At 41.7% G+C, this 13,711-nt stretch overlaps 1 protein-coding gene across 1 annotated transcript in view; it reads left to right on the top strand.

The window, feature by feature from the left end:
* Window positions 1-13,711, top strand: part of slc10a2 (solute carrier family 10 member 2) — a 42,037-nt gene that overhangs the window by 13,727 nt on the left and 14,599 nt on the right. The window contains exons 2-4 of the mRNA XM_048597540.1: window positions 4,593-5,093; window positions 11,440-11,558; window positions 11,656-11,744. Coding sequence (XP_048453497.1) covers window positions 4,696-5,093; window positions 11,440-11,558; window positions 11,656-11,744 — 606 coding nt within the window. The 5' untranslated portion in view covers window positions 4,593-4,695. The remainder of the gene's footprint in view (window positions 1-4,592; window positions 5,094-11,439; window positions 11,559-11,655; window positions 11,745-13,711) is intronic.

Below are 13,711 nucleotides of genomic sequence, written 5' to 3'. Positions count from 1 at the left end.
TGGAAACAAAGATTTTATGGTGGGACAGTTGACGAGCAGTGGAGGACTTTCAAAGCAATTTTTCAAAGTGCTCAGCAAAAGTATATTCCAGTAAAAAGGAAGGACTGTAAGAAAAGGGGTAATCTGCCATGGGTGTCTAAAGAAATAAGAGAGGCTATCAAATTGAAAGAGAAGGCATACAAAGTGGCCAAAAACAGCATGAAACTAGAAGATTGGGAAAACTTTAAAGGTCAACAGAAAGCCACAAAAAGAGCTATAAAGAAAAGTAAGATAGAACATGAGAAAAAACTAGCACAGAATATAAAGACAGATAGGAAAAGTTTCTATAAATATATAAAATGAAAAAGAGTGGCTAAAGTAAACGTTGGCCCTTTAGAGGATGAGAAGGGGAATTTAGTTATGGGATATGATGAAATGGCCGAGGCATTGAACAGGTATTTTGTATCGGTCTTCACAGTGGAGGACACTAATAACACGCCAGTAATTGACAAAGAGACGAGGTAGGTGAGGACCTGGAAACAATCATTATTATGGAAGAGGTAGTGTTGGGCAAGCTAATGGAGCTAAGGATTGATAAGTCTCCTGGCCCTGATGGAATGCATCCCAGGGTACTAAAAGAGATGGCGGGAGAAATAGCAGGTGCACTGGCGGTAATTTTCCAAAATTCGTTGGACTCTGGGGCAGTCCCAGCAGATTGGAAAACAGCAAATGTGACGCCACTGTTTAAAAAGGGAATTAGACAAAAGATGGGGAATTATAGACCGGTTAGCTTAACCTCTGCAGTGGGGAAGATGCTTGAGTCTATTATCAAGGAAGAAATAGCAAGGCGTCTTGATAGAAATTGTCCCGTTGGGCAGACGCAGCATGGGTTCATGAAGGGCAGGTTATGCTTGACAAATCTTTTGGAATTGTATGAAGACATTATGAGCAAGGTGGACAATGGGGACCCAGTGGATGTGGTGTACCTAGATTTCCAAAAGGCCTTCGACAAGGTGCCGCACAAGAGGCTACTGCATAAGATAAGGATGCATGGCATTAAGGGTAAAGTATTAGCATGGATAGAGGATTGGTTGACTAACAGGAAACAAAGAGTGGGGATAAATGAGTGCTATTCTAGCTGGCAGCCAGTGACTAGTGGTGTGCCTCAGGGATCGGTGTTGGGACCGCAATTATTTACAATTTATATAGATGATTTGGAGTTGGGGACCACGTGTAGAGTGTCAAAGTTTGCAGATGACACTAAGATGAGTGGCAGAGCAAAGTGTGCAGAGGACTGTGAAACTTTGCAGAGGAACATAGATACATTGAGTGAGTGGGCAAAGGTCTGGCAGATGGAATACAATGTAAATAAATGTGAAGTCATACATTTTGGTAGGAGTAATAGTAAAAAGGATTATTACTTGAATGGTAAAAAGTTGCAGCATGCTGCTATGCAGAGGGACCTGGGTGTCCTTTTGCATGAATCACAGAAGGTAGGTATGCAGGTACAACAAGTAATTAGGAAGGCAAATGGAATTTTGTCCTTCATTGCTAAAGGGATTGAGATTAAAAGCAGAGAGGTTATGTTGCAGCTGTACAAGGTGCTGGTGAGGCTACACCTGGAGTACTGTGTGCAGTTTTGGTCTCCTTACTTGAGAAAGGATGTACTAGCACTGGAGGGAGTGCAAAGGAGATTCACTAGGTTGATTCCGGAGTTGAGGGGGTTGGCTTATGAGGAGAGACTGAGTAGATTGGGATTATATTCATTGGAATTCAGAAGATTGAGGGGGGATCTTATAGAAACATATAAAATTATGAAGGGAATAGATAAGATAGAAATAGAGAGGATATTTCCACTGGCAGGTGAAGCTGGGACAAGAGGGCAAAGCCTCAAGATTAGAGGGAGTAGATTTAGGACTGAATTGAGAAGGAACTTCTTCACCCAGAGGGTTGTTAATCTATGGAATTCCTTGCCCAGTGAAGTAGTTGACGCTACTTCAGTAAACGTTTTTAAAGATAAGGTAGATTTTTTTTGAACAGCAAAGGAATTAAGGGATACGGTGAGAACGCAGGTAAGTGGATCTGAGTCCACGAAAAGATCAGCCATGATCTTACTGCATGGCGGACCAGGCTCGAAGGGCCGGACAGCCTAGTCCTGCTCCTAGTTCTTATGTTCTTATGTTCTTTGGGTGAAGAAATGTCCCTGAATCCTGAGACTGTGAGCCCTGGTTGTGGACACACACCCACCATCTGGCATTCATCAGCCCCATTTACTGCTGCCCCAATGAACTCCTGATGCCAGTCTTCAGCAGCAGGACCCTGGTGTGACTCCCTGTCTTGTTTGCAGTATTCTCATGTCCGATGATTTGCTATGTTTTTGCCACCCTCTGCAATACGCTCAGTGCCAGTTTGTGAGTGTCAGAGTGACTGGCTGCATTTCTTCATCATTAATCACTTTCTCTTCAACCAGATCTTGCTTCTGTACCATTGGTTGGTCAGCTGTAGTTTTTGGAGATCTGAAAGGAGCAGGTACAAGGGTAGGCGCGTGGTTAGAAAAAGACAAGCAGTCTATACTGAGACCATTTACAGCTTATAAATCAAAGATTTCAGGATGACAGAGAAGTGAGAAGGAGCAAAAGAGATGAGTACATTATCATAGAGTGATAAAGTCATACAGCACAGAAACAGAAACTTCGGTCTAACCGGCCTATGCCAAACATAATCCCAAAGTAAACCAATCCCACTTGCCTGCTCCTGGTCCATATCCCTCCAAACCTTTCCTACTCATGTACTTATCCCAAGTGTCTTTCAAACTTTGTAATTGTACTCGCAACCATCACTTCATCAGGAAGTTCATTCCATACGCGAACCACCCTCTGTGTAAAAATTTACTCCTCATGTCTTCTTTAAACTTCTCTCCTGTCACTTTAAAAATGTGCCCCCTAGTCTTGAAATCCCCCATCCTAGGGAAAAGACAATTACCGTTAACTTTATCTATACCCCTCATTATTTTATAAACTTCTATAAAGTGCAATCATTTCAGACATAACAAGGTGTTTTAGATGCCGCTAAGGCAATAATGCACCTCCACCTGCCCCCTGCAGTTGGGTGTCACGTTGTTCTGTAAAACAGACAGGGTGATCTATCAGTCAGTCTTGTGCAACGTGTTTAGGAGATGTCTGACGTGCTGTCAGTATATGCAAGCCTTGAGTTGTGCAAGACTTGCAGTGGCGCAAAATGTGTTAAAATGTAATGAAGCAAAAATGTGAGGCATGAGTCATTTGTAACAGAGATTGTCAGTGGGTGAGTGATACAGGCGTGGTGAACAGAGCACTGTGCAAGGCTAGTGGTTCAATCGTAAGCAGAAGGCATTTGTGGATAAAGTCATTGACCTTGACTACTCTTATGAGGTCATTAAACCTCTTCCTGCAATGTATCCATATCCTTTGATGATACTCACCAGTATGGACAATGTTAGCAATCTGTTTCTATTGCCTTCACAAAGTTTGTCTGGACTGCTCCAGGACCTCACTGTATAGACGGTCTCTCTCCTCCAATCCAACTTTATTTATCAAAGATTCCATACCTGTGTCAGAGAACTGAAAGGTGTACTCTGCCCTGTCACAGCATATTAACTGCTTGTGAAGATATGGAACACTTTTCCAGTCTTCTTCAGATACACTTTCACGACCTGCTGCACCACAACACATCCACCTGTTGAAAGGTGCAGACTGAATTGATATGTTGTTTCTTGAAAAAACTCGAGTTGAGCCATTCAATCATTTAACAGCACATTTGGAGCTGTGCTGTATGCTGCTATTGTGTAAATGAGCAGACAGGATGACATTTGCATGCTGTCTACATGTAAAGGGCTGACTGCAGGTTAATGCTGCATCATGAGTCCCATGTCAGCTTTTGTCAGCGATCAAATTTAGCCTTGATGGTGTTTTTCCAACTCTGGAAAAGATCAGTAGCTTACAGTGAAGTCATACATATATCAGTTTTTACTTATATCCATCCACTGGTTAAAAGAAATAGGCAGCCACTCTTGAGCATAGTTAAATAGATTGCATGCATAAAGTTGGATTTGATTCATAACAGGCCAGGTTTATTTTCAAAGAAGCAGAAATATTAATGATCTTCTCAACCCCATCAGTGATGAGAATGTGGAATTCACAACCACAGTAGGTGTTTGATGTGAATCATTTAAAGGCATTTAAGGAAAAGCCAAACCAGCATCTGAGGGAGAAAGGAATGAAAAGGCATTATGGCAGATTTAGGTGAGGAAAGACGTAATCCAGTAAAATCACTGTAAATCAAAACATGTTCCTAAATGTTGCACAAGTTCCATCTCTAGCATGTAATTCACATCCCTTATATTTAGGAAAAAATACTTTTGCAGCTGTTCTACAATAGTATTGTGCATTCAGCACTTTGGAAGCTAAATGTAATAATCAAGAGGGTTTTAATTTAACTCATATAATGCTGACAATCATTTCTGCATATTTCCAATGGCCAAGCCTATAAAGTATGAGTAAATGTTTATAACTTTTTATTGCACTGCAAGTATATTAAAGGCAAAATCACGTTCAATTCCTTCTCTTTATACTCAGGATATTGAGCGGATCATCTCCAGGCTCCTTACATATTGTTGCTTTTGACAGGAACGACTGTTCAAAGGGTTGTGGACCTGAAAAGACTGGAGAAGCCCTGGCTATGGAGACAGTGAAAAACTTTACAATGATTGATTTGTTCTGTCCTGAACATGCCACCAACTGCAATGACACATCCTGTCTGTTGCCTATTGACGATTTTAACGAGTCTATGAGCCTTATTTTAAGTACTGTGCTGACAATCCTGTTGGCATTGGTGATGTTTTCCATGGGTTGTAATGTTGAAGCCAAAAAGCTTTGGGGCCATATTAAGAAGCCATGGGGAATATGCGTGGGCTTTCTTTGTCAGTTCGGCATTATGCCCCTCACTGCCTTTCTGTTGTCAACAGCCTTTCAAATACATCCTGTCCAAGCGGTAGCAGTATTAATAATGGGATGTTGTCCAGGTGGAACAGGTTCAAACATTATGACTTACTGGATGGATGGAGACATGGATCTTAGGTAAGTCAATAATGTCATCTCAGTTTGTTTTTCCAATATGCTCCCGAGTAACCCAGTATATTAACTCGATATTCTAGCAAAATATTACATACAGTCATTTCCAAAATGACATGTATCTGTTTTTCATATACTATTACCATCTAACATTAGCTTGTTCCTTCTGGAGGATTTGTACAGTTATTAGAAATTGCTATTAACCTGAAAACTGCTATAAAATATAAATCGATTAATTGGTAGCTTCTCTATTGTCACATTGTGATCTATATTGTTGACAACCATCATCAAAGTGTTTTAGACCATGTGAAATAATAGCTCATTGGTCAAGCTGTGCTGCCTTTGTGTCAGCCAGCCCGTGATTTCCCCCTCAATCATTTCAATCGGCTGACAATCTCAAACTGGTGATTATAGGACACATCAATCAGCAAGCCACATGTATCAGGTATAGTTTATACACTTGCACCTGTAGGAGCTGTATGTACTTACTCAGCACAGCAAAAATGACATTCCAGATTTATAGTAACATTATATATAATGTGATGCCAATATTTATTTTATTCTGTATTAAATCTGTCTGTCGTGTGAACTGCATATCATGATAGGACAGAAAATTTATATAATCATGTTGCCTACACATTAAAATATCATTCAGTTGATAAGAACAAATTGAAATCATTAAAGCTATCAGATTGAACTGATAATATATAATATATTTGATTTGATTTATGATTTATTGCCACTTGTACTCTACAACGAACAACACAGTACAACACTGTAAAAAGCTTCAACTGTTGCCATTTTGAATATTTTAAGAATAAAAAGATGAAGCTGAAACAAAGTCCATCTTCATTCTGCTGTCTCCACTGTGGGTCCTGAGCCCTGAGCCAGCTGACCAATGACATCCGCGCCACCACCTGCGCCAGACCCACCAATGTCAGATTCGCTACTCTCCAGGTGCAGTCTCTTTGTTCCTGGGCCCGATGGCGGGTCCCGTGCTGGACCCCCACTCGCCCCAAAACCAGGATGGGACCTGGCTCCACTGTCATCGTCCCCTCACCGATAACCAGGCGACCCTGGCTCTACTGACAGGCCAGACTGCCAACTTGACAAGAGTCCCATTCTGGCCACCCTCGTTATAGTCACATAATATATACAGTACCATTCCTAATGAAATATTTCAATATAAAGAGGCTATTCAGCCCATCAAGTCTGCACCAACCCTCTTTGGAGGGTTAGAATATGGGAGGAAACCCACACAGACACGGGAGAATGTGCAAACTCCACACATACAGTCGTCTGAGGCTGGAATCAAATCTGAGTCACTGGAGCTGTGAGGCAGCAGAGCTAACCACTGAGCCACTATGCCACACTTTTAATTGGTTAATTTTAGTTAGTTGTAAGATGAAATTTTCAGCAATGTGCGATTAAATCAAAGCTAATCTATTAGAATTTCACTATTACCTGTCTGCCTGCATTATGTACCATTTCAGAACCAGTTTTCTTTTCTTTCTCTGCTCCAGACTCCGACACCCACTGTGATCCAGTCATACACCCAAAGGTGCTCCGCAGTCCTTGTATCTATACCTTCACAGTGTTAACAAGATTCCCAGCGGAATATAAATTCTATTCTTATATGGCCTAGCCATAAGCTTTGACCCATCTTCTCTCCATATTCACTGATGGACTTATCATAGAGTCACAGAAACTGATCCTTTGGTCCGATCAGTCTACACCAAACATAACCCCAAACTAACATAATTATACCTGACTGCTCCTGGCCCATATACCCCCAAACTTTTCCTATTCATGTACTTATCTAGGTGTCTTTTAAATGTTGTAACATTGCCTGCATCCACCGCTTCCTCAGGAATTTTATTCCAGACGCGAATATAAGAACACTTCTCAACTTCCTACGCTCCAGTGGAAAAATGTCCCAGCCTATCCAGCCTTTCTTTATAACTCAACCCTTCCATACCTGGCAACATCCTGGTGAATCTCTTCTGAACCCTCTCCAACTTCAGAGCATCCTTCCTATAACTGGGTGGCCAGAACTGGACACAGTATTCCAGCCAAGGCCTCACCAATGACCTGTACAACCTCAACATTACATCCCAACTCACATACTCAAAGGTCTGAGCAATGAATACAAGTGTGCTAAACGCCCTTTTAACAATCCTGTCGACATGTGACGCAAACTTCAAGGAATTACATACCTGAACACCTATGTCACTCTGTCCTGCAACACTACCCAAGGCCCTACCATTAATTGTTTAAGTCCTGCTGCCGTTCGTTTTACCAAAATACAACACCTTGCATTTGTCCAGATTGAACTCCATCTGCCATTTTTCAATCCATTGGCCCATTTGATCAAGATCCCTTTGTAATCTTAGAAAACAGTCTTCATTGTCTACTATGCCACCAATTTTGGTGTTGTCTGCAAACTCACTAACCATGCCTTCTATATGTTCATTCAACTCATTTATATAAATGACAAACAAAAGAGGACACGGAACCGATCCCTGTGGAACACTGCTGGTCACAAGCCTCCAGCCTGAAAAACAACCACATTCTACACACCCACTACCCACAATAACAACCAAAACAGAATCCCCCTCATCCTCACGTACCACCCCACCAACCTCTGAATCCAACGCATCATCCTCCGACACTTCCGCCATCTGCAATCTGACCCCACTACCAAAGACATTTTTCCCTCCCCACCCTTATCTGCTTTCCGGAGGGACCACTCTCTCTGTGACTCCCTTGTCCGCTCCACACTCCCCTCCAGCCCCACCACACCCGGCACTTTTCCCTGCAACCGGAGCAAGTGCTACACCTGACCCTACACCTCCTCCCTCACCCCCATCCCAGGCCCTAAGAAGACCTTCCACATCAAACAGATGTTCACCTGCACATCTGCTAATGTGGTATACTGTATCCGCTGTTCCCGTTGTGGCCTCCTCTACATCAGGGAAACCAAGCGGAGGCTTGGGGACCGCTTTGCGGAATACTGACGCTCAGTTCGCAACAAACAACTACACCTCCCAGTCACGAACAATTTCAACTCCCCCTCCCACTTCTTGGACGACATGTCCATCCTGGGCCTCCTGCATTGCCACAATGATGCCACCCGAAAGCTGCAGGAACAGCATCTCGTATTTCACTTGGGAACCCTGCAGCCTAAGGGTATCAATGTGGACTTCACAAGCTTCAAAATCTCTCTTCCCGCGACCGCATCCCAAAACCAGCCCAGCTCATCCTAACCGTTCCTCCCACCTCAAGCCCCACCCCCATCTCCTACGCACTAACCTCATCCCGCCTCCTTGACCTGTCCGTCCTCCCTGGACCGACCTATCCCCTCCCTAACTCCCCACCTACACTCACCTTTACTGGCTCCAACCCCGCCTCTTTGACCTGTCTGTCTCCTCTCCACCTATCTTCTCCTTTATCCATCTTCTATCCGCCTCCCCCTCTCTCCCTATTTATTTCAGAATCCCCTTCCCCTCCCCCATTTCTGAAGAAGGGTCTCGATCCGAAACGTCAGCTTTCCTGCTCGGCCTGCTGTGTTCATCCAGCTCAACACCGTGTTATCTCACATTCTTCTCTTCCCTTTCTGCTGTCTTCTAGGCTATGAAATAATTCACATTTATATTTGTTGATATTAAATTTCAATTACTATCTGTCTTCACAACTGCAGACATCAATTGTTTCCAGTGCTCTCCGTATTTTACACAAATATGTATCAATGAAACAAAAGGTACGAGCTGCAATGAAAATGTTTAAACCATATAAATGATGCTATTTCATAAATTAAACTTGTGCAATAATTAGGAGAGTTTTACCCCATTACGGTTATCGGCCAATGGTGATATTTAGATGAGTTTTTCTATGGAATTATAGAAAATTTAAAGCACAAAACAAAGCTATTTGACCCATCATATGGTCAGTGTAGTGAGTATAGGAGTTGGGAGGTCATGTTGCGACTGTACAGGACACTGGTGAGGCCACTTTTGGAATATTACATTCAATTTTGGTCTCCCTGCTATAGGAAAGATGTTGTGAAACTTGAAAGGGTTCAGAGAAGATTTACAAGAATGTTGCCAGGGCTGGAGGGTTTGAGCTAGAGGAAGAAACTTAATGGCTGGGGCTATTTTCCCCGGTGCATCGGAGGCTGAGGAGTAATCTTTTAGAGGTTTATAAAATCATGAAGGGCATGGATAGGGTAAATAGACAAGGTCTTTTCCCCGGGGTAGGGGAATTCAAAACTAAAGGCCATAAATTTAGGTTGAGAGAGGAAAGATTTAAAGGGAGCTAAGGGATAGCCTTTTCACGCAGAGGGTGGTGCTTGTATGGAATGAGCTGCCAGAGGAAGTGGTGGAGGGCGGTACAATTACAACATTTAAAAGGCATCTGGATGGGTACATGAATAAGAAGGGTTTAGAGGGATATGGGCCAAATACTGGCAAATGGGACAAGATCAGTTCACGATATCTGGTCAGCATGGACAAGATGACCAAAGGGTCTGTTTCCGTGCTGTACAGCTCTATGACTCTATGTCTGAAGCAGGCAAAGATCAAGCCACTAATCCCCTTTTTTTGGCATTTAGTCCATAGCCCTGCAGGCTGCAGCTGCTGAGACGCATGTCAACAAGTCTAATTTATATTTCTAACATCATCAGTATTCAAACATACTGAGCAATATGAATAAAATGTAAACACTGTTACTACTTAAAATCTGTGACAATTCAACAAGTTGGAGATAAAATCAAGGGGAATCAAGAGTTACGGGGAAAGGGCAGGCAAGTGGACGTGAGGACTGCTGGATCAGCCATGACCCCATTGAATGAGGGAGCAGGCTCAAGGGGCTGAATGACCTACTCCTATTTACATTTCATTTGGTACTAAAATGAGAGAAATTGACCTTGGATAATAATACAAACTGGGTGTTAACATGTCAGCAGCTGTTTTACATGCCATGTGAAAATCAAGTCAGATTTGGTTCAAAACAAATCACCCAAACTGCTATCTCCCAGCCTGCTCTATTGCCAACCATCAAGTTCAACTCCAGAGAGTTGTTTGGAATCTTGTTCATTTCAATTTTGTTCAGAAAATATTATGACCAATTAAAACGTTCAGTGAAAAATTATATGTCACATCAATTTAACCTTCATTGCGACAGGTTTCACATGCAGGAGCAGGGATGTGTTGCTGCAGTTATACAGGGCCTTGGTGAGACCATACCTGGAATATTGCATGCAGTTTTGGTCTCCTTTTCTGAGGAAGGAAGCTCTTGCTCTCGAGGAAGTGCAGGGAAAGTTTACCGGGCTGATTCCGGGGATGGTGGGTCTGACGTACAAGGAGAAATTGACTAGGTTCGGATTGTTTTTGCTAGATATTAGACGAATGAGGGGGGATCTCACAGAGGCTTATAAAATTCTAACAGGACTGGACAGGATAGATGCAGGGAGGATGTTCCCAATGGTGAGTGTGTCCAAAACCAGGGGTCACAGTCTGAGGATTTGAGGTAGACCATTTAGGATAGAGATGAGGAGACATTTCTTCACCCAAAGAGCGGTGAGCCTGTGGAATTCATTACCACAGGAAGTAGTTGATGCCAAAACATTGAATGTATTCCGGAGGCGGCTAGATATAGCACTTAGGGTGAATGGGATCAAAGGTTATGGGGAGAAAGCAGGATTAGGCTACTGAGTTGGACGATCAGCCATGATTGTGAAGAATGGCAGAGCAGGCTTGAAGGGCTGAATGGCCTCCTCCTGCTCCCATGTTTCTAAATGCCACTAAAGCTGCTTCTGCATAGGTTGGTTAACGCTTTTCCTGCCTTTTATTTCAACTTAACAGATTAACATTAACAGCTACATTCCTAATACTTGAATTAACCAATATATTAGAAACAGCACAGAGACAAAATGAAACCTAAATGATGACCCACCCCGACCTGTGGAATACATAGAACAGTGGCAATCTTTAACTTTATTATTGAAAATAGCCTGTCTGCAAATTATTTAGAGCAATAGATTTAAAGAATCTGCAATTTGATATTGCAAGCAAATTGACTTTCCCAAGGCAATTATTTGGTGAAGTATTATCTAATTCATCCTCCAATTATTTCCTGTTAATTACAATGTCGAAACACCTTCTTTCAATTGGAGCCCTGATGGGTTTAACCTTCATTTAATTAGCAAATTCAAACGAAAAACAGTACTTGTTCAATGTAATGTTTTTAAGTGTTTTTCTGCTAATATTCCAACACTATAATTTTAAGGATTAAGAACTTATTTTGCAATTCATCATTACATTCTATACTTATTTAAAAATATTTTTGCTTTCAGCATAAGTATGACAACGTGCTCAACAGTACTGGGGATGGGAATGATGCCTCTTTGCCTTTTTATTTACACTAAAACCTGGGTGGACACAGATTTCATCCGGATCCCTTACGACAGCATAGGTAATTTGTGAGCATCAAATTTCACAAGAATTTTCAGACTTTGTTTTAATATGTTCACCTATGGGAAATGAATAAAACTGAAATTTCTATATCCTAGGTATTACTCTTATAAGCCTTCTAATTCCTGTTGCTGCTGGGATTTATATGAACTATAGGTGGCCACAAAAGGCCAAGCTCATATTGAAGGTAAGTGACTTCCAACAGTTGTGAAACAACTACAACATTTTGCAGAGCCAATAGTTTCTCTGGGTCTTCTCTAAACCATTTGACAAAGCTTTATAAGAACACCAGGAGAACTGGCTTAAATGCTGTCGGTGTGTTTGCTCTGGGATCCCCAATGATTTGTCGCCAAAGCTGGGAAGTGATTGGGAGAAGGTGTACACACAAGTCATAGTCATAGAGATGTACAGCACAGAAACAGACCATTCAGTCCATCTCATCCATGCCAAAAGATATCCTAAATTAATCTAGTCCCATTTGCCAGCATTTGGCACATATCCCCCTAAACCCTTCCTATTCATATACCCATCCAGATGCCTTTTAAATAGTGTAATTGTACCAGCCTCCACCACTTCCGCTGGTAGCTCATTCCATACATACACCACCCTCTGCGTGAAAAAGTTGCCCCTTAGGTCTTTTTTGCATCTTTTCCTTCTCACCTCAAAACTATGCCCTCTAGTTTTGGACGCACCTACCCTGGAGAAAAGACCTTGGCTATTCACCCTATCCATGCCCCTCATAATTTTATAAGCTTCAATAAGGTCACCCCTCAGCCTCCGCCGTTCCAGGCAAAATAGCTCCAGCCTATTCAGCCTCTTTCTAGAACTCAAACCCTTCAACCCCGGCAACACCCTTGTAAATCTTCTCTGAACCCTTTCAAGTTTCGCAACATTTTTCCTAAAGCAGGGAGGCCAGAATTGAGCACAATATTCTAAAAGTGGCCTAACCAATGTCCTGTAACTTCAACATGACCTTCCAACTCCAATATTCAATGCACTGACTAATAAAGGCAAGCATACCAGTTTCCTTCTTCACTACCCAAAAGTATACTTTTAGAAACACAACAGGATAGATTTTGGAGGGGAGTGTGGAGTTTGAAAGCAATCAGACTGTGTTCACCATTATAATCCCTTTAAAACAGACTGTAATTCCAGGATGTTGATCAGTCCAGAAACCCAGAAATTGTCTTTGACGCTATGCCATGTACTCAAAGTGTACCCAGTGACTATAATCACTGAGAATTCTGTCTGAAACCAGTTAAAAAAATATACTTTGCTTAATCGGATATAACTGGATTTTAGTGGTAAAGTGATAAATGAAATCTGATACAAACAACAAAACTGGTTGTGACAGAATAAATTTTATATTTATGGAATTATTGGGTTTTTCTTTAGAAAAAAAAAGATTTTATTTCAGAATATAATACCTCCACATTCACCACAAGTACCTGTGTCATTGTTTAATATAGAACATTTTAAAAGTTATTTGATCTTAGTGTTTTTGTTTCATGTGTGGGTATGTGTGTGTGTGTGTCATTGAAATTCTTTAATGCTGTTTGGGCAGCCTGATGACATGATTCTGGTTGCACAGTGAGAATGCCCAATCCAGAAACTCATTCCTGCCATTGACCAGTAAGCTATCAGGTACAATTACTCCTATAAACTTGTCCTGCATTGCAACTACCTGAGCATGCTTAATTCTTCCTAATGCTTTTCTGATCGCTGGCAGGAATGCAGACTGGCATCCATTTTAGTGCAGCACTTAGAAAAACACAACATACTGGCAACAATTCATCCCTGTTCCCAATCTGTGATGGGGATCTCCACCTCATTGAGATTTTGAATGCTGCCCTTTTAAACTTGATTTGGTGTGTTAAGGCTTTGTGCAGGAAGTTTCAAGGTAGTTCAGTTCATAGATCATTAGTCCCAGACTCATCCTTGTAGGTACCACATTATAATTTCATTTTCTTCAATATTTCAGTGAGCTTAATTTTAATCTTTCACTAAAAACATCCATAAATGTTACAACAAGTTCTCTAAAAATGGAGGATGAGAATTGCATTTCCTGAAATGACCTGTTTTAGGCCCATGTTATTAACTGAATCGTCAGAAGCATGTTTTACAGAAGGAGCACTTAGTAACTGATAAGCAAAC

This window comes from Rhincodon typus, chromosome 6 (assembly GCF_021869965.1).
Source record: "Rhincodon typus isolate 14 chromosome 6, sRhiTyp1.1, whole genome shotgun sequence".
Lineage (NCBI taxonomy): Eukaryota > Metazoa > Chordata > Chondrichthyes > Orectolobiformes > Rhincodontidae > Rhincodon > Rhincodon typus.
Note: the sequence above shows the minus strand (reverse complement) of the source record. Positions and strands in the feature narration are given on the sequence as shown.